The sequence below is a fragment of the Lepidothrix coronata genome, unplaced genomic scaffold (genome assembly GCF_001604755.1).
Source record: "Lepidothrix coronata isolate B3197 unplaced genomic scaffold, Lepidothrix_coronata-1.0 Scaffold273, whole genome shotgun sequence".
In the NCBI taxonomy this organism is placed as follows: Eukaryota; Metazoa; Chordata; class Aves; order Passeriformes; family Pipridae; genus Lepidothrix; species Lepidothrix coronata.
In genome coordinates, this window is record NW_016690453.1 from 235,134 (window position 1) to 252,391 (window position 17,258).

At 37.6% G+C, this 17,258-nt stretch overlaps 1 protein-coding gene across 1 annotated transcript in view; it reads right to left on the reverse strand.

The window, feature by feature from the left end:
• The window catches only part of AHR (aryl hydrocarbon receptor), a 59,523-nt gene extending 42,407 nt beyond the window's left edge, over positions 1-17,116 (reverse strand). The window contains 2 exon segments of the mRNA XM_017836275.1: positions 9,247-9,434; positions 17,021-17,116. Coding sequence (XP_017691764.1) covers positions 9,247-9,434; positions 17,021-17,076 — 244 coding nt within the window. The 5' untranslated portion in view covers positions 17,077-17,116.
• Between the last annotated feature and the right edge of the window lie 142 nt (positions 17,117-17,258).

The window sequence follows — 17,258 nt, forward strand, 5'->3', positions numbered from 1 at the left end:
AAAGTGATTTTTAAATCCCCTTTACAGCTCACAGTTTTTTTCTTGCCCTTCATTTTCATTGACAAACTCATCTCACTCAAACGTGGACCTCGTACTCAATAATTAACTCAAATCCTTTTTTTGAAACGATGCCTTAACTTTCTCTTCACTGAACTGATGGCTCAACAGCAGCTTCATAAAATTTTTTTGCCTGGGGAATTTCCCTACAATTTTAACTGGAAGAAAGGGAAATTGTCAATTACATTCCATGTATGTAACAGGACAGTTTATTTTACCAGTAAAATGAAATGTAGAGTTTTGCCACTATTGTATTAAAAGGGTATGGAGACGGGTTTAGCAGGTTTCTTTATAAGACCATTCAAGTCCAACCCTTGTTATCTATGTAAAGGTATTAATGAATACGTACTTTCCTACAGAAATCTCTTATTTATATTGAGGGGGAAAAGACATACATTCCACCAAAAGAGATGTACTTTTTATACCAACTCAAAACTTTTCAGCAATTTAACAGAAAACTTTCTGCAATGATTGAAGTATAGCAAGGGAGTCGAGTGGGCTTCTGGAGGCTTGTTTCCTTTAAAGACCAAGATTGTCTCTTCTCTGCTTGGGATATGGGACTTATTCCAAGCTTATTTCACTGTCAAAGCCCATGGACTTATCCTCTTAAAAGCCACATGCATGTCCTCAGTCTGGAAGATGATTCCTTCCTTGTCCCTTGAAGAAACCTCGTCAGCCCCTGAGTGTGTTGTCAGCCATTGAGGTGGACAGTTAGACCTCAGCTGTACTACAGAGAGGGAAGATTGCTTGGGACAGAACCGGAAGGATGCTCTGGAGATACCCTAACTCACCAGCTTGGTGTTACAGAAACTACAAGAGTCAACACTGAAGACTGTTAAAGTCGAGGAAAACAATATTAACTGCTCTCCCACTGTCCACAAACCCAGCCACGATTCACAAAAGGCAGTTGTTTGTCAGGCATGATTTGTCTACAGATGAATAAGACAGGTATTCGCACAGGATAAAAGCCAAGTAAGAACTTATTCACTTAACTAAGACAGTAGCCATTTCAGAGTAGTAAATCCATGTTACAAGAAACACTGAGGGATCCAGCGTAGCTGACGCTCCTAATGCTGAGGGTAATTAACTGCAAGGGTTCCAGCACAGGGCTCTCAGTCAGCTAATACAGCTCGAGACAAGTAGAGGGAAGGCGGACACTCTGGAAATACACAGGCTACTACATTCACAGTACTAGCCCCATAACTCTTACAGTTATGGGGCTCAAACCCTTCCTGAAGAAGACCATAAGCCTTGCGTTCTACCTTCAAATGCTGATAGGGTATATGAAGAAGGGCAACTTTTTTTTCCTTTCATATCCCTAGGTATAACTTGTTAGTATTTATGCCAACCGATAGCGTATGGACCAGGAATTCATATTTGCATTGCTATCCTTCTGAAGGATCAGCTACAAACCACAAAATTATATACATATTAGGCTCCACCTGTCTAAAAAGTTTCCCATTAAACAGGTCAAGAAAGCATATTAACAAAAGCCTTCAGTATCAGTGTGCTGTATTATATCAGAAGCATTTCAACATCCTTTAATGTGATCAAATCAACAGCCTGGTCTCTGGTAAGACACTACATATAGGACCATACAGAGCGTAATGATATCAAAGCAAAATTAAGAGCAGCTGTGAGGACAAGAAGGAAATACTGGAATTGTTTTCTCTAGGCACATCTCTTACCATTGTCTGATAAAAGTACACCAAACAACAAATGGTATAAGCAAGGAGGAGACAGAGCTACCCTGATCTTTTCCTCCAAAAATGCAAAATATGGCACATTGAAAAAATAATCAATAAAGGAAAGACATCATCCTTTGATTTGTAACTCAGATGTAGAAACCAAGAGGGAAAAAAGAATTCACTACAACTGAATACTTCAGTACAAAAAGCTAGTGTCTTGTGCTGGGCCATAGAAATTGTACTGCTGAAGATGTGACAATGGAGTCTGATGGGGAAGCCAAAATATTTGACCAGTCAGGCCATGGACTTACTCCAGTAAATTCCTACTTTATGTGATCAGTTAGAATTTGTCTTGAGGGGCCAAGTATGTATGTCTTTCAGCTTATAAGATATTATACAATGCCACGCATAAAGTGTGCAGTACTGTGCAATTCAAAAGGCACATGGGTTGAATTTCAAGAGGCAATTATTCAGTGGAAAAAACCAAGCATATCTTTGTTCAATTAAAAACAGAGTTTAGCATGCATCACTGAGGGCGACTAATTCCTATTTGTAGGTCCCCTTTAATGTTCACAGCTGGCAGGCAGCAAACCTACATTTTCTTAAGGCAGTTTCAGATAAATGAAGTAAACTGTAAGAACTAGAATAGAGTTAAGTTTCTAGAATAATTATGGTAAGTTTTATCACTAACATACAATTAGGACAGCCCATCACTGCACTGAGGAGCAGGAACTCCAAGGAAACATTTATCAATATATTATCTGAAACTTCGAAGAGTATTTTGAAATTTGTAATTTTTTACCTTTCCAGATTCTCTTAAAAAGAAAAGTAATTTATAAGTTAATCAATTACAACAACCAAGCTCTGGTAACTAGAATTAGCTTCTAATTATCTAGCTAGAGTTCCAAGACAATTCACAAAGCAATCATTCTTTAAGCAGTCAGTGCTCTATCAAAGTATGTATGGAACAGAAACTGTTTTAATAGAGTTGAAGTTTTTGTTTACTCAGGAAAAATGAACAGCATTATAACTGGTTAGAACTGTAAACATCTACAGAGCTTAATCATACAAGCATGTCTTATTTCCTGTTTGACTTTATCTGTATTCCAATAAAGAAAAACTTAGGCATTTCTCCTACTGAAAAGCCTGCACAGGAGGAAAACTGCTGAGTCATAAGGGCATAGACAGCAGTAAAAGCTATACCAGTATTAATAGATTATTTGTACACATTTCTAATGTGCATTCACACTGAAGCCTTAAATAACTTTTAAGGCCAAGCAAACTATACTTCTACAACTTCAGATGGATGAATCATGAAGTCCATGGAAGACAGATGTTGAGAGCCTGGTGCTACCTCTAATTATACTTTTCCACTCAAACTGTCTTTGGAGAAGGGATCAACAGTTACAATGATTTGTAAAACAAAACCGAAAAGCTCCAAATCTCATTATCTTTAGGTGCTACAGTATAGTAATAAAAATCTTAGCAAAGATTACAAGACTCGGAATACAGTACGCAGGAGAAGCAGCGGCACTTCCTGAGGCTAGGCTTTTATCTTGCTACCTGTTCTGGGTCTGAATGTCTAACACTAACAGTGCCAAACTCCAAAACAAACGTTGTTAGAATAGGCTAGTTTGTATTTTAGGCTCTTATCTTGCAAACAAGAGAGTCAGGAATATAGAGAAAAACCCAGAACCATATGCTTAAAGCTAATCTCCCTATTAACAAGGGCTATAGAGAAAAAACAAATGCTCTGCATACTGGGACAGGGTTTTCAACAAGTTTTACAACAGCTTTGTGAAACATAAGAGGTTCCTACACTGACTTTCCATATGCCTTTGATTAAATAATACACATAGGGGAGAGAAGAAGAGATAACTTTTCAATTCTTTTCCTTGCAAAGGGACTTCTAAGAATGTTTAACATCCATCGCTAAAATACTGCAGTGTAACAGGAAAAGAAAATCCAAAGAACACATTCACTATTAGCATTTGTACCTGGTTTCTCCTCTTTATCTGACAAATGCATTGACATGTTAGAATTTTCAATTTTAGATGTTCAGTTTGGGATATATTAAATCTCAGTTACATCAATCCTTAGGGGCACAGGGCTGCCCCAGCTGCACCAGATGCCTAGTGACACAGCACTCCTAAAAATAAAATTTTTCTGAGCAAGCTAAGAATGAGCATGTAATAGCGAAAACATACACATTTTGAGATTTAAGATGATGTCATAGCTACATGGTTTTAATCATAATTTTTGAAGATCAGAATTTAGGACTTCAAAGCCTAAATCCCTGTTTATCTTCTGTTACGTAAAATACAGGCTAAAATAGCCTGTAGCAGACAGCCAGAAATGCTCAGTATGAATCTTGGGGGACTGTGGGCAGTGGGGGAGGTCTGGAGGAAAAAAACCAACCAAACAAACAAAAAACCCAACAACAACAACAACAACAAAACACATCAAAAAACCACAAGTAGCAAAACAAGCATAGATTAGGAAATAACTTGAATAATATGATAGTCTGATACTGAAATAACTATACAATTCCAAGGTTCACATTTTGTAATAACTCTGGACTGGGGCCAGGGGCAAAGCCAGTGCAGAAGGAAACATCATTAATTTGTTTGGGTTGTTTTGGTTTTTTTCCCCCAATTTTTTTTCCTCCAGCTCTCAGATAAGATTCAAATCAATTGTCCACCTAACACTTGGCAAAAAGGCTATCTATATCTGCTAGTTTGGAGATATGTTGCTGGCCTTCTCAACGTGACAGAATAAATACACTGTCTCCCACTTTGCCTGTCATTCCCATTTGTACACCTTAGCCATGCTTTGCAGAGCAGGAACTACATGTGGTCTGTTTTCTCCAGTACACAGTGATAGAACAGTAGGCAGCACAGGAAAAATACACTATCAAGGAATATATTTTATGTGATGACAATGGCTGCATTGCAAATTTGAGATATGCTATGCCAAAGAATGTGTGTTAATTATACTACAAAGTAAAAAAAGGCAATGCAAACTTATTGGGGAAAAAAAATTATTTTGTTATTGCTGTGCTTGCCAGAATCACTTGCATACAACATGAGAAACTAATTGTAAACTAATTTTGAACAGAAACTTTCTTCTATAAATGCAGAATACTGCCCAATAAGCAAGATGGAAAAAAACTCCATACTTTAACCCACAGGAATTCTTAGTGAAATGGATGAAAGGATAATTAACAAGCAACATGTTGAATTTTGTTTCTAATGTATTGATATGCACACATAGCACAGCTACTTCATTTTTGATTCTGCAAGCCTCTCCTTTATTCTCAATTTACCTTTAAAAAGAAAAATCATGCCCCTAACACTAAAAAAGTGAATAGTCATGCAAACTCTACTTTTAGCCCTTTAATCTGTTTCGCCAAAACCCCAAGAAAAATCTTTATAAATTTTTTTCCTTACTGCAGTAAAGTATTTAAGTGATTATCTATTCATCATATAAGGACCAAAGCTAGAAGCAAAAGGGCTTTTTCCCTTCATATGCATGGGGAACACAGGTTATGCCTAAATGATTGTCCAGTTGTGCTCCATACGCTGAGTTCACACTAACCTGCATCTGCACAAAGAGCTGTTGTCCCATATTCCACTTTATGTTTTTCACTGCTGAATGCACACATGCATGGGCACTTAGCATCAAAATGGACTGAAATAATACCAGGACAACACAAAGTCTTTACTGATTGTCAGCAGACACCTGACTGATTTATCCTAGTCTCTTAAAAATAAAAAGCTTCCCCTAAGCCACTTTCAGAAAGTATCTTACATGCACAAAATAAACACTCCAGCGGTGATTTAAGCTAACCTGCTTGACTTTGAGGACTGTTAATCCACTTGAGTACAGGCAGGTAGTACTGCACTGCCGAGAAGCAACACCACCCTAAATCACTTCTTAGCTTTGACTCACCACATAAGACTTTATAAAGAAACAGACTTGAGACATATTATTTTAAGCCATTACTGAAACTTCCTTTTTGAGTACAAGGTCAAATTCATACATATAAAAGCATGCCTGAATGCTTGACAGGGGATACAGAAAGGCTTCTGACACCATGTGGACTTGAGAATAACCTGACCACACAAAACTAATGTATCTAAAGGGTCACTTCACAGCACAATAACTTTACTAACAAATGACAACAATCAAAAGCAACTGCTTAACAGAATACAATCACCAACACAAGAAGATGTTTTGAAGTTGTGGAAGAAAAAAATACGTGCACCTACTTCTTACAACCTGAAATATGTCAAGCATGCAGAAGTCTACCACATTTCAGTAGACGCTAGAGAAACACTCACCTGTCTTTAGCTCTGGAGAACATTCTGTACCATTTTAATTAGTAGGGTCAGGGGAATATGCTTTTTTTACTGGTGGGGATATATATGTATATATACACATATATGTGTGCATATACACATACACAGACCCCTTAGCTTTTAAAGTAATGACAAAAAATGTGTCAAGTGAGGCACATTTATTCAAATTGATGTAACTTTTAGAAATGTCTTTCACAAAACAGTTCTTTTTTTCACCCCAGACTTCCGCCTTCAGTAAACAGACATTCACTCTAGATTATTTAAACTTGGAAAAATGCAAGTGTTTTCTTTGAAAAAAATATCTATTGTTACAGAAAAAACTTGGGTTTCCTTTCAAGCAAGATCATATGATTACGCATTTATATTTTACTTTCCGCAGGAATTTACACACCCCCCATTTGCATCCTGTTATTCATTTAGCGTTTCCCTTTACTTCAGCATGCTGTGTTAATAAAGTGGAGCAGTTGGCTCAGTCTAGGCACTCAAGGTGACAATCAGTGCTCACTCTTGCATTTGTCAGATTTATTCTACAGGGTTTTCCGCATATCTTCAATTACACAAAATACGCCTTCAAAAAAGCCGTCCTGAGAAGTACTGCATAGATTGATCGGGCAAATGTAAACTAGAGGTTTTCAGGGGTTTTTTTCTTCATTCTCTCATCTTTTGTTCATTCAAAGCACTAATTTTTCTTTTGGAAGCTGAATTTCACTGAAATAGCTTCCATGTTATTTAGGAACATTAGTATAAAAGACCAAGTTTTCACTATTGTCTCTGTCATGGTCATAAATTGGTCACTCTTACTGAAGTAATTGATGTTAGTCTTTAAACACCTTGAGATGGAAACTAATGACTAACCTGATTTGTAGTCCTACAGTTTAAAGGCCTGAAAAGAAGTAGTAAAAAGGTTTCTGCCAAAAAAGTGTTAAGACAACTTCTACTGAAGCTATTCTGTCTGAAGGTATAAATTAAACTCGCTTCACTTTGTACTATTAAAAATGTCTTGCACAAGGTAAGCAACATCAGATCTTTTATCTTTTCAAATTTACCAGGCTTTTTTATATTACGGAGTCCAAAGGAAAAATATTCTCTTGTAACGCACCCTAGTATATGCACTTGTTGCTTTCCTACAAGACAAATCAAAATTCTGCTCCTTAATTCATTATATTGCAATTAAATGTTCTATATTCTACAGCTGTTGTCCAGTATGGTAGCATTAGCTACAAACCTTTGCCTGAAATGGATACAAACCTAGTGCTATGCAACTAAGTTAAAAACACAGGTTGTTTGCTTCAATTCCAGATCCACAGTAGTTAAACTGCAACTTGAAATGCAAATATAACTTCTCTGCCACTAATGCACATCTAATTCATCACCACTCTAAATGACTGAAAGCTACCATATGTTCAAATTAAAAACAAGTAAGTGATGTAAATTTTGGTGTGAAGGAATTCTGAATGTCTCTTTACAGCTAAAGGCATGATTTTTAATTTTTTTTCCCATACAGAAATCATAGTCTTAAACGCCTTTATTACAGGACCTTCAAGTGCAAATTGGAGGGAAGGGGCAGGAAGAATAAAAAGCATTTCCATTGCATGAGAAATTGAGATTTGTTATTATCACTTCATCCCAAGCAAAACAGAACCTTGCAATCTTGGGCTTATGTCAGAAAACACCATTTTAAAAGCCACAACAAAATACATTTCATTGAGACTAGAACTACACTTTAGTTCAGCCAGAGAACACAGACAAGCAAAATAATTTCTTTTAAAGCAACCTACCTGAGATATCTTGCAAAGATTTTTATGAAACTGACGTTCTAAAAGATTTCTCTCATTTGATGGGAGAAAACTTTTTCATGTGAAAAAACCACTGCCAGAAATATTTGCCCAACTCTAGCCTTAGACTGGATTCCATATTAAGAATTGTCCTGAACAAGCACAGAAATCAAGACACTTGCATATATTCTTCAAGCAATAAAACACAGAATGTGAATTTATGAGCATTAATAAATTGAAGCCAGTTGACACAATAAATGAAAATAATTCTGTATTCCTGCAGAAAAAAGTGAAACTATCTTAGTTAGGTTTCTTGAGTTCTTTCATCCATGTTATCAAGGCTGAAACACTAAATCCTAAACTAATGAGGACAGAGGTTATTTTAATGTCAAAAAAACTTAGTTAAAAACCAGCTTAAAATTATAATATCAACTCCATTGTAATCAAGATTCCTTAGCTACAGTCGATCAACAGAATTTAATCTTTAATACAATATTGTAAAATCTGACTGATTGGTTCAAGAAAGGACAATTAATTCAATAAAAGTTCATTGCTTTATTCCAGCAATGAAAAGTATCAGAATATTTCCGCCTATGTAAAAACTGGCATGAAGCCAGCCAGCCTGTCTCACCCTACAGAACAGCTCAGGTAGTGATGGAGTGGGGTAGGACTCTTTGGCCAGCTCTGAGGTGGCCAAGAACACCCACTTCTGGCCTGATGACTACTCCAAGTGCTGCTGTATTACCTGTGTCAGGGCTGGGGTCAGTGAAAACCTGCCCACACAACTGGAGAACCTTAGATGTCGTCTTAATGCCTCATGTCCTGCATTAATCAGGGCTTGGACCCAGGAAAGACTGTCTCTATTCTTTACAAATCACCTTTGCAATAAACTATAGGAAGAGGCAGTAGCAATTACTTTATATCAAAGCAAAGTTATTTTTGATGTATCATTAAGCAAAACATATAGCTGATGGGAACTCACATGACATGTTTTGAATAGTAATAGTTTTATGAAGGCAATTTTCAGAGGGGAAAAAGAGAAATCTCTTGGGTATTTTTGATAGTCTGATGAAAAGGACTGGAGGACTCATTAAAGGCAATATCAATTCCAAACGCAAAGCTTTGAAAGCCTGGTGACCTAAGTGAAATATAAGTAGTTACATTTGGTTTCATGAAACTGGAAAGCTTACTTTATACAGTTACATTGTATATATCCACAAAACTGGAGGTTCCCTTGAAATACATTTAATTTTATTCCATTAAAATAAATGTAACAGTTTTAAGTACCTGAACAGCTGAAATCAACATACAGCGTAAACTGAATTTTACAAGCAGTTCAAAACCAAATAAATTTCCAACACTTACCATCAAAAAAACTTTTGGCTCTCAGGTAACTGACACTGAGCCTAAGCACAGACAGCTTATCCAATTTGGCGATAACATCTTGAGGGAAAGGCAGGAGGCTAGCCAAGCGGTCCAGCTCCGCATTCAAGCGGTCCCTGTGTCTCTTGGATGGATTGGACTTGACTCCTTCAGCTGGGGACGGCTTTACTCTGTGGCAATAAAACAAACACAGCGTAAGTGTAAGCTCCTCTCCAAAACGAAGGCAAATATTCACCAAGGCTAAGATTACAAATTGTCTCAAACTTTAACAACCAAAATGTTTTCCCAAGTGATTTTGTTTCCCATCAGAAAAAAAAAAGAAATAACCTAAGATGGCTTAACCTCCCCTCCAACACACACACACTGTTAAATGAAGCAGTTTGAGTTACAATGTCTATTTGAACATCCAATGAATATTTGAAATCTTTGAGATTCAGCATTTTTTATAAAAAGCTTCCTACATTTTCAGTCACTTATTCTTCCAAATGTTTGCATTATAATAAATAATAATTATTATAATAAATAATTTGGTAACTTTTAGTGGTATTTGTGTACAAATACATTTGAGAGTACACTTTTTTGCTTTGATAATTATTTCTCACAGATGTCCCTAATTTTTGTCAATGTTTGGATTAGGTTATTTTCAGTTGAATATAACAAAAGTTTTAGTAACGTGCTAGATAATGAAGGATCCAAAACTGCACAAAAAACCCCCATGAGATAAAGTTAGTCTGCATGTAAAATCTTTGTAGCAAACACTACTGAGCTCATCCTTTAAGTCACCTCTCAGATGAAGGCATTTCATTTGAGTACAGCATGACAAAGAGGTGCCTTTGTACCTTACAAAGAATGATTTCAAAAGCTTTTCTTGTTATGAATTACATAATGAAGTTTTTATAAACTTGCTATTTTCCATTCATATCCACCCTGAGCTTCAATTCCAGCTATTTGGATACTCACACCTCCCCACGCACGCAGAAGTCTGGGAACAAGTTTAAGCCCCTACTCCTTTGAATTACAATTAGTCATTACAAGCCAATACTGAAACAAAATAATTTATCTGCACAAGCCATAGTAGATTTTGTGATCTTTATTAAACAGTTTTCTAATTAAAGAGTGATTCATTCTCACTTTTCCAGTATTGAGGTTCTACATGAGATCTGCATCAGTTATCAGTCCGTGCTCCTCTCCAGGAATGTTTGTTCTGCAATATTCATCACTCAAAAGTACTGAGCATAAAGACATTCAGCAGCTAATTTCTTCAGTATTTTGTTTAGTCTGCTTCCAACTGTCATACTTATATCAATTTTACGATGAGAAAACGCAAAAGCATCAATAGTTATTTTTGCCACTGCTTAAAGTAAACCATACAGTAAAATAACTTCATCTTGTGTTTCCAGCCAAATAAGTACTGCTGGAATGGACATTCTTATTTTTAGCTTATTTTTACTTTATGTTTCAATTACACTTCTTGTTAGTTTAAATTCAAGCCCTTCTTTTTACAGCCATTGCTTATTCAAGTGTCACTTGTCAAAAACTTGCACTTAAGTCTGGCTGCCTGCTCCCCAGCACTATGACTGTCCTTTTGCACATTAAAGGAGGCACATGCCTTATGTAGGGCCTGGAAACGTGAAGGTGCCATAATATAAAATGTTGTTAATAGACAAAAATATAACATAGCAGCAGCAATTACTTACTCCTCAGATAAAGTTAAACTTGCTGCAGGGTAAATATTGTCTAGGACACAGTTTTAGTAGAGCTTTATCCTAAAAATATTGGAAAAGTGGGAAAAAGAAATTAATCAAGAAATATGAAAATTCTTTCTCTTTGAAAAACAACCATAGCTTTATCATCAATGGCCATGGATGACAAGCTATTTGGTTAGATGCGTGTGCTTTGGTCACAAGTCCAGAGTTTGACACTGTCAGTTCACCATATTCCCAAGTGAATATTAAACTTCGAATAATTTAGGAAAGCTTTCTTCATATTCTCTTATGCTGGCAGAATACTAACTTGTACAAGCCACAGGATTACACAATTTAAATATAACCCTAACAAAATAAAGTTCAAAATCACCAAAAATTAGCAGTAAATTAAAAGTTATTTCTGAATTTTTTTTTTACATATTAGACTGCCATAAATGTCTGAATAATAAATTCTAAACTTTAAGCAGGTATCAGTTGTATAACAATCAGGGAACGGCTAACTAATATCAAATCAAACTGGTCTGCTCCTGAAAAGTGGAGGACTCCATAGAAACCATTCAACACACATAAAGTTTTCAAACTAAATAACAGAGTGTTCTATTTTAACAACTGCCCTCTGGTTTACTTTAAACTCACAATTTGACAAAGTAGTTGAAATTATGTGCAACTGTGCAGTCATCTCATCAGGTTATCAGTTGTTGATTGTTTTTCTAATTTACACTGATTTTCTAATGATTTCTCTTTTTTTACTTTTAACTAGTTGAAAGCATTTTTGAATATTATGTTACTACTATTTGCAGCATAAATCTTGCCATATTTTCTCCCTCCAAATCAAACACTGATTATCCCTAATTTTCCCCTTTGTCACCCAACTAAAATCCATTACATAAAAATGGATCCTTCAGTGACAAAGGGAATAAGGGCGGCAGTGCCAGGGGCATAAGCAGCAAGCTAAACCATTTTCCATCCACTTATATAAACCCTCGATGCTAAAGACAGCCCTAGCTTCACTGCAGAAAATTATCTCCAAGGCAAATTATGTCCTATGTTAAGATTAAATCCATGCATGTGTTTTATTTAAAAGAAGAAAAAAGTACTAAAGGAGGTAATGTATTTTAAGCTGATCTTTCAGTTCTTAATCTTTTACCTTCTGATTTCCCTAATCAAAGGCTAGAGGTCCATGTACACTCAGAACCTCTGAACTGAGCTACAGCCCTTATCATCCAACAGCTACAAGACAAGCAAGCACACTTAATTTTTAATTTAACAATTTTAAAGAATTTGCCACCACAGCACTAGCTAACTACTGTTTTCACTGGTCTTCTACAGCCTACTCAATCAGAAATTTTCATCATCATGCTTATCATGTGTGCCTTCCCAGACATTAACAGCAATAAATTATTATAAAGTGCACAAGTACCCAAGTCTTAATCATTATCAAAAGGCCAAATTAAGTTTCAATATTTACATGCTAATTTTATCATTTTAAAGGGAAATTAAAGTAGTTTTTGAGAAAATGCAAAGAAAGCACAAGTTTATTTTCTTCATGATATGACAACATATACTTTGGGGAAAAAAGGAAAAAAACAAACAACTAAGCACTGAAAAGCATGATACCTTATTAACAAGACTGAACTGTGAAATGAACTCAAGAGAATAAAAGAATGTGCAAGAAGAGCACTAAAGATACAGTGACACATTTAAAAGAAACATAATTCTTCTAAAAAAAACTAATTAGAAGTTCATCAGAACAGTTTTATTGCTGAGGAAAAAAGGACATAAGAAAGAACATACAAGTCACCTAGCTAATGGATTTAATCTTCTCAGCTATGTATATTTTTCATCTCATATTTAAGAGTAAATGCGCATATGATTTAATTCAGTGTAGTTCAGGTATATGAAATGCATCAGTTATCACTAAGCAAGTATTACAATCCTAAAAAATTCTCTATTTACTTAAGCAACTGAAAAATACTTCTAAGCATTTACTCTTATTGCCCACACCAAATTTATGATTACCAAAAATTCAGCCGATGATTGCTTTGGAAGCAACAGATAAGACATGGACTATCAAGCTCTTAAAAACTAAAGTTGTCATCAACCAATCTTGAAGAGGGAAGAGATTCTTTCCAGTGGCTCTTTCAGCAGAGACTGAAACCAGCAAAGATTCAGGCTGCTGAAGGGATAAAGTTGTTTTACTAAAAAAACCTCAAGCAGTTGCATACTACTTGTCCAATGCTGGGCTACTGTTTGTCCTCCAGTAGTAAACAGAGTTTTAGTCTGTTTGGTGCATGAAGGACTCAACCAGAGTAATAGAGACATCCAGAACACCAATCGAGAATGAAAGTTTAACACTCAGTTTTAAAATATTTCACTATTATTTAAGATAACAAGCCAATGTTACTTGAAAAAAAGAAACAAAAAATTATGTTCCTGTCTACTGACCATGTTACCTACATACCTATACCTCCATTTGTTGCAGATTCTTTTCTAAAAGGTATGCTTTTGCAAGAAACATTGACCAAAACCAAACGAACCAAAATCAAACCTTAAAACCAGTGAATTTTACATAGCAGTCTACATGTAACGTACAGCTACACCGAGACTGACAAATATATATAAGAAGTTTATTCTACATATGATAACAGGTTTATTGCTGTTAAATAATATATTTATTTCAAATAAAAGGTGCAAACTGCTGTTTGTAGCCGATACTGCTTTACACAAAGGAATATTTCAACGATTATTTTTCTTTTCTGATGAACTTCCTTTCTGAAAGCTTGTTTTGGCACTTCTTGTTTGTTTGCCTTCAAAGAACACATAAACTGTTTCAATGTTTTAAATGAAAATACCTCTGCTCTGCTTTCTAACATTACTAGGACTACTCATTAAGGATTGAGTCAAACCTCTGAAGTACTTAATGTCATAAATATATTCAAGATAACACAGAACAAAATCCTATCACAATTTTTTATTCAGTCTACTAAAAACCAAGACATTATGCTTTTTGCATCTGCATAGTATGAAACATTTAGAACTCCCCACCCCATTCTTTGTCTATTACATTTATCCAGTTATACAAAACAATTCCTATCCAAACATTGAAAAAAAACAAAAACAAACCAAATCAGAGCTAGTAAGCAGAAAGACATAAAAACTGCAAGTTGGATCTGCACTTATGTAATACCCTTCACCTCATGTTAAAATCTATCTGCAGTAAGCCCCACTTCCATAAAATTTGCATTTTATCCTTCCCACTACAATCCTAGTATATTAATTCACTTAACGATCGCTAGATGAAAGAAATTTAAGTCTTGAAAAAAAGAGCAAAGCAAAACGCAGGGGCCACCCACTGCTCCCGAAGACTCAGGGGGGAGTGAAACCCCCCCCCAGCCCTGCTACCACCAGGGGGACTCGCAGGGCTCGAACACTAAATAGGGAGGAAATTGAAAGACTCCAAGGTATTAAGAAAGTGATTTCTGTAGCATATTACAAGCAATTGGAGTGCACATGTTTAGCATCCTCTTTTTTTTTTTTCTTCCTTACATGACAAGATAAGATGAATTGCAGGAACAGTTGCCTATTATGTTCCCCCATGATTGCTTTTCTTTTTCAGCTGTGATACTGTAATTCCCTACTGAATCCAAAAAGCACATTTCAACACTTGGCACTGTCAGGCAATAGCCTGTGATTCCCTTTCAAGTTCAGTTCTTTACATGGCAGATAATAAAAAGGGGTAGTTGCAGGAGGCATGTTTCTTAAACTGGTTTTGAGTTACCACCATGGCTTTCATGAGTTACTTACACCTGAAGTAAGAAGTATTTCTTCTATTTAATTTTTTTTCAATGGCAATATATTCTTCCATTTCTAAAGACTATCTGCCTGTCATCACAGGTTACCAATTATTATGGGCCATTCAGAGTTACATACATGGCAAACAAAACATTAGAACTATCAACAGAAACAATCTCTTCTATAAAGATACTAGTTGCAGTAACGTATCACCTTTTTTTTTTTTTTTCTGAAGAGCTGTGAATTCTACTGAGGGTAGGAAATATCATTATCAACTTCAAACAGATTAAAATGACAGTGGTGTCAAAGCTTTATTAACCAGCACCAAGTACATCTTACCTCCCTCCATCAATCAGTTAAAAATAAACTTATTACCTGTCTCACTTTTTTTTGGCCTAAAGGTGTGGTCTGTAACTAGTTATGTGAGAAATTGGAGCACTCTGACCCACTAGAAATGTTCTGCAAGGCTGGCCTAACAGAAGCAGCAGCCAAAGAGCATAGGCATTTTGAGAAGAAAAGAAACACGTAAATGTTACATGCGAGATGAACGTGTTGCATAAAAATAATTTCCAGTAACCCAAACAAGGTAGGTTAATAATCAGCCTCCGCTTCAATTATGGGTGAGCATACTATTTCAATATGAATACTTTTATTTTGAGAAGAAACTTTTCCCTCTGGTCCTAAAGGGCACAGTCCCTCAACAGATAAATAGTTCCTATTAGTAATTAAAAAAAAAAAAAAGAAAAAGGCTTCAAGTTCAACTAATCACAGCAGCTCAGACAACTTACATAACGAGTAGATACAGGGAAAAGGATTACTTATGTAGACACTACAGTATGGTAAAATACAAGGTTTCACATCCTCTAGCCAAGGCTAACCAGAAATTAATAGTAAGCCAGACATTAAGCTATCTTACCCGGCAAGGCAGAACACCTCATCCTTTCGCAACCAGAACTATTTGCCTTTAGCTATTAATAGCCTACAAATACATGTCATTTCCTCATGAAAAAACACTGATTTCATTCTTAAAAGTCCAAATCTACAGTGTAAATTTATCTAGGTACCTCTACATTTTTATTTGGAAAAGAAAGGTCAAAGAAGAAAGCACTGCTCTTTTCATAATTAAAGCATTTTCTAGTAAGGGAATAAAAAAAAAAGAAAAGGATACATTTTTAGACTTTCTGTGCTAACTTGTAGAGTTACATGCATTCATTCTAACAATTCCAACCACAAAGAAGCAAGTGCTCAAGCTAATTCCCTCCCCCCCCCAAGACAGTTGTCTGCTGTGAATCTAAAAACACATCATTCACAATAGGATTTCATTAAATATTTGTCATTCTCTCCTTTGATGCTTTTGTAGTTCTGGCAGTTATTTTACATCTACAGAAGTACCCCGCAGAAATGCACAAAGATTTTTTTAGCTTTCCTTATTTTTCTTGCAACTCAGTAGTTTAGCTTTGCTACTTTTTATGACCTATAGATTCTTGACTTTCGGTCGAAAGTGCAAGTTAAGCATCTCCTCTAGCCTGAAAATGCCCCTGTCATGAGAACAGCCTTTTAGTGGAGCATACAAAGCCTAGGATGCAAACCTAAAGCAGGTGCATCGTAGAAAATTACTCAGATAGTAAGCTGTTCCCACAGTTTCAATGTGACAAATTAACAAACAAAAAGCCACCATACACTAGACTTCCCCCCCCCCCCTCTTTCGACCGGTCTACAGCATTTGGGTTTCTTTGGCAAATAAACGCATCTCATGGAATACCGGAGGGTTAAAGCTGGGGGTTCAGCCCTAAACGATCGGAACTGGCCAAGCCGTTCCCGGCTCCGACCACTCGCTCCCCGCAGAGACACCTGAGCAGTGCGGGAGCGGTGAGGGGGGAGCGGGCAGCCACCGCGGCACCACCCGCGGGACCCGCTCCGGCGGGGCGAGTGCAGCTACCGCGCGGAGCCGTCACCTCAGATGCCTCCCAATCTAGGTCAGCCGGCTGCGCCGCGCTGCCGGCACCGCTCCCTGCTTCCCCCGCCTCGACCCTCTGCGCCCTGGCACTCCCTTGGTTTTTTTTGGGGGGAACAGCCTTAAAAACAGTAACAACCCCGCCAGCACCCCGCGGCAATCCCTCTCCCGGGCGCCCCTGCCCCGCACGGCGCCGCCGGCCGCCCCCGCCGGGCCTCCACGGCAGGACGGCGCGGCCCCGGGAAGCCCGTCGCTCCCACCACCCTCCCCGCCTCGCCCCCCGCCCGCCCGCGGGGCCGCTTACATTTTCTGCACAGGTTTCCGCCGCTTGCGACTGGCGTAGGTGACATTGGGGTTCATCCTGCCGCGGCTGTAGCGCCCCGCGCCGCGGGCACCGCCGGCCGGGGGCCGCCGCCCCTCCCGCCCGCCTCGCCCCGGCTGCCGAGAGCGGGCGAGCCCCACCGGCGCCGCAGCGCTCGCCTCGCTTCGCCCGCGGGCCCTGGTCCTGCTGCCCGCGGCCGCTCGGAGCGCGATCGCTCACT